The 4,861-nt window shown below is 34.4% G+C and overlaps 1 protein-coding gene across 1 annotated transcript in view; it reads right to left on the reverse strand.

Annotated features, from left to right (window-relative positions):
* Window positions 1-4,861, reverse strand: part of UBR2 (ubiquitin protein ligase E3 component n-recognin 2) — a 195,953-nt gene that overhangs the window by 120,569 nt on the left and 70,523 nt on the right. The window contains 1 exon segment of the mRNA XM_012640800.1: window positions 1,188-1,312. Coding sequence (XP_012496254.1) covers window positions 1,188-1,312 — 125 coding nt within the window.

A 4,861-nucleotide genomic window follows, 5' to 3' on the forward strand; every position in this document is an offset into this window, starting at 1 on the left:
GCTAAACTTTAGAAAAGTTCTTCAAATATTAATATAAGCATTAAAGTAACCAAATCTTTAACATCTTTTTGTTTCACCATACTTTATAATTTAAATCAGTGTTTTTAGTCTTCTTCAAGCAGGCAAAATAATAACAAATGGAGTAACTTTTAAATTGAATTATAAATTTGCCAAATAGAAGTAATTAAAAGGCTAAAGGGAAAACCTTATATAAATATTAAATATAAGCATTTAAATTATCGATAAATATCTCAAAATTTTCAGCAGGAAATTACTTCCATGATACTATTCATTAATACTGTACCACAGTACTTGGCATACAGGCATCCAATGGAAAACACCAAAAATAAAGAATATGGGGCTGAGAAAAATAACTGGAAAGACATTTAAAAGGCAAGAAAACATGTTCTCCTAAACTTCCATGCCTCCATATTTACAACTGTCAGTTCAGTGTGGTAATGCTCTTCGTCACAGCCTTTCAACACAAATGTTTTAGAAATTTTCTTTACAGTAAACATCTGAATGTATTTATTCATAGTCTTGCCTAAAGAATAGCATGACAGATAGCTTAGATCTATGCCAATTTTACCCTTTAGTGTTATACACAAGACTTGTATTTTTGGGGACAAGATGATTCTTAATTCTGTTACCATTACATAAAGAAAAATTATCTAACTTGTAGACCATGGAAAAATTTTTAAAAATTCAAATCAATAACTTCCAATTTGCAAATTTTTGGGGTTGCAAATTATTGGTAACCAAAAGCTATAGGATTTAGAGATATTAACATTAGTGTTTTATCTTTTAAATTGCTAATCACTTAGGTTTTATTTACAGTAGCATTTTTCCAGGTAACACAGTGGAAGAGCTCCACAGGATGTTCCATTAAAAGAAAAGATTTTAAAATCAAGTTTGTAAAATTTACATTGCATTAGCATATTAAAGTCCTTTATAATTGTTTAACCCAATGTTTCCCGAATTTATTTTAACAGAGAATTCTTTGTGTGCATATAAAAAAATACCATAGGACAAAATTTGGTTTTTCTGTGTATAAAGATAGTCTGAGATGGTATTCTAAAATGTGAAATTAAAGCAAGAAATTATTCCACTTGATATTTTTTCCAAAACAGTTTTGCAAGGGCACATGAGCTCATTTTAACAGATAATTAGCACAAATTTTTATGAACCTACCTGAATATCCAATAATACTTCCCAGCCAAGACAAAAGTTTCAAACCAAAATTCTGATGCGCGACAATAGATGAATGCATAACTTGAACTTTGAGTGGCTTTGTCTGTCTACTGGTATTTCTCTTAAAAAGAAATGGCAGGATTGAAAAACTAACTTAAAAATCTATTTTACTGGCAGAAAAAAGTTAACATTTTTATTTAATATAACCACACCATCATCATCATAGAAGAGTTTTTCATGCATGTGTGTAAGAAAAACACCACTGTGTTGGCCTTACTTGATTCAGATCCTAATTTTCTAAAATAATCTTAGGGTTCAAAAAATAAGTAAGAAGGTCCAGCCAGCTTATGAGAGTAACTTGAATCTTTAGTTTTATATTTGAAAATCTACCTTACCAATTATTAATATAGATGATTTAAATGCTTAAACTTGGTTTATGTAATTTTTTTTTTTTTTTTTTGAGACAGAGTCTTACTCTGTCATCCAGCCTAGAGTGCAGTGGCATGATCATAGCTTGTTGCAACCTCAAACTCCTGGGCTCAAGTGACCCTCCCTGCCTCAGCCTCCCAAGTAGCTGGGACTACAGGTGCGCACCACCACGTCTGGCTAATTTTTCTATTTTTGTAGAGATGGGGTCTTGCTCTTGCTCAGGCTGGTTTCAAACTCCTGGGCTTAAGCAGTCCCCCCACCTTGGCCTCCCAAAATGCTAGTATTACAGGTGTGAGCCACCGCACCCATCCTAAATTAATTTCTTAATAAAATCACACACTTAAATAATTTACTTCATTGCACAGATGTTATCATGTTATCAGTATTTTCTTAAAAAAATTGTGGTAAAATACACATAAAATTTATCCTCTTAACCATTTTTAAGTGTACAGTTTATACATTCACATAGTGCGAAACCAATCTCCAGAACGCTTTATCTTGCAAAACCGAAACTCTATATGGTACTCATTAAACAAGTTTCCTCTCCTCCCTTCCCCTAGCACCTAGAAACCACTATTTTATTTTTTTGTCTCTCTGAATATAACTATGCTAGATACCCCAGAAAAGTGTAATCATACATATTTGCCTTTTTGCTACTGGCTTATTTCACTTAGCATAATGTCCTCAAGGTTCATCCATGTTGTAGCATGTATCAGAATTTCCTTCCTTTGAAAGGTTGAACAATATTCTACTATATGTGTATACTACATTTGTTTCTGCATTCATCCATCAACAGACACTTGAGTTGCTTCTACCTTTTGGTTCTTGAGAATAACGGTGCTTGAACAGAGGTGTGTAAGTATCTCTTTGAGACCCTGCTTTCAATTTTTTTGAGTATATACCCAGAACCAAAATTCTGGATCTTATGGTAATTATATTTTTAACGTTTTGAGGAATCACTATACTGTTTTCCATACTGGCTACACCATTTTACCTTCCCACCAGTAGGGTACAAAGGTTTCAATTTCTCCATACTCTTGCCAACATTTTTTCTTTTTCAGAGATGGGAGTCTCCCTATGTTGCCCAGGTTGGAGTGCAATAACTATTCACAGGTAGGATCATAGTGCACTGCAGCCTTGAACTACTGGGCTCAAGTGATTGTCCTGCCTCAGCCTCCTGAGTAGCTGGAACTATAGGCTAGCACATACCCGGCTTCACCATTTTTTTTTTTTTTTGACGCAGCCATCCCAATAGATGTAAGGTGGTATCTCATTGCTGTTTTGATTTCCACTTGCCTAATGGTTAGTGATGCTGAGCGTGTTTTCATGTGCATATTGGCCATTTGTATATTTTCTTTGGATGAACATCTATTCAAATACATAAACACTTTAAAAAAATTTTTTTTTTCTTTTTGAGACAGAGTCTCATTCTGCTGCCCGGGCTAGAGTGCCGTGGCATCAGCCTAGCTCACAGCAACCTCAAACTCCTGGGCTCAAGCGATCCTTCTGCCTCAGCCTCCCGAGTAGCTGGGACTACAGGCATGCGCCACCATGCCTGGCTAATTTTTTCCATATATTTTTAGTTGTCTAGATAATTTTTTTCTATTTTCAGTAGAGATGGGGTCTCGCTCTTGCTCAGGCTGGTCTCGAACTCCTGAGCTCAAACGATCCTCCTGCCTCGGCCTCCCAGAGTGCTAGGATTACAGGCGTGAGCCAGTGCACCCAGGCATAAATTTTTTGTTTGAATCCTCTTTTCACCCTGATTCATCCCCTCTCCATAACCTATATTAAGAGGGTAAGTCTTTGTATATTTTCTCCATGCATATATATTATGTGTATACATTTATAAAGATCTTAATTTTGTTAGTCTGATTACAAAAATGGGATATTAAACATATTTTTGTGCAGCTTAGCTTTAATTTTTTTGTTAATGACTACATAACAGTCTGGGGTATAGATTTATTAAAACATCCTGTACAAAAGGCTTTTATGTTCACTTTATTTTCAGCCTTGTGAGACTACAAAAAAAGCAGCACTGTACTGAACATCTTAGACACACTTACTGGTGCCTGTATTAGGAGAGGTAAAGCTTTAACAGATGTTACTAGATTGTTTTCCAAAAATGCTGCAGCAATTTATTTTTACATGTGTATTCCTATTCTCTGCAAAGAAGATTTTTACCACTGTAATTTCATGTATATTGGCCACCTAGATTTTCTCTGTTGTGATTGGTCTTTTCATATCCTTTGTCCATTTTTCTATTTTATTGTTTGTTCTCTACTTGATAATCTATAAGTATAATTTCTGATACATTACTACATTGAATATGTTCAGATATCAAAGAATAATTTCTTAAACAAGCCATAAAACATATAAATCATAAAGGAAAAGATATATTTGCTATTAATACATTAAAATTTAAAGCTTTTGCTCAATGAAAGGAGTCACAAACTTAAATGAGTAAGAAAAAGACAATCCAACAGAAAAAATGGGTGAAGAATAGGAACAGGAAATTCACTGAAGACTTAAATGACCAATAAATATAAAATAGGATACTTAGAAATCAAGGAAATGCAAATTTACCTCATGAGATATCATTTCATATGTATCAGATTAGCAAAAATTTAGAAAATTTGACAATATATAATTTTGACAAAAATGTGGAGAAACAGGAACTGTCATACGCTGCTGATGGGAATGGGTGCGTGCGTGCGTGCGTGCGTGCGTGTGTGTGTGTGTGTGTGTGTGTGTGTGTGTCTTATGAAGGGGGGAAGTAAGGAAGGGAGGGTCAATTTCCTTTTTTTTTTTTTTTTTTGAGACAGAGTCTCACTCTGCTGCCCTGGGCATCATCATAGCTCGCTCAAACTCCTGGGCTCAAGCAATCCTCCTGTCTCAGCCTCCTGAGTAGTTAGGATTACAGGCATGTACCACCACATCCAGCTAATTTTTTATCTTCCATTTCCTATTTTCTTGCTCAGACTGGTCATATTTAACATATGAAGTATAAAGGCATGCAAGAGAATCAAAAAATTAATGAAAGTATTTATCTCTAGGAAAGGAGGAAGGGTAATGGGATTAAGAAGAGATAATACAGGGCCCTCCATACCATTTATTTAAAATTAGTATAAAGAAAATAAGATATAATGTGGGCACACAGGTGTTTGTTGTGTTGTATCTATTCATTTAAAATGTTTTATAAGACATAAAATTATGTTTTAAAAAGAACATTTACATAAAATGC

This window comes from Propithecus coquereli, unplaced genomic scaffold, assembly GCF_000956105.1.
Source record: "Propithecus coquereli isolate 6110/MARCELLA unplaced genomic scaffold, Pcoq_1.0 Scaffold158, whole genome shotgun sequence".
Taxonomy (NCBI): Eukaryota; Metazoa; Chordata; class Mammalia; order Primates; family Indriidae; genus Propithecus; species Propithecus coquereli.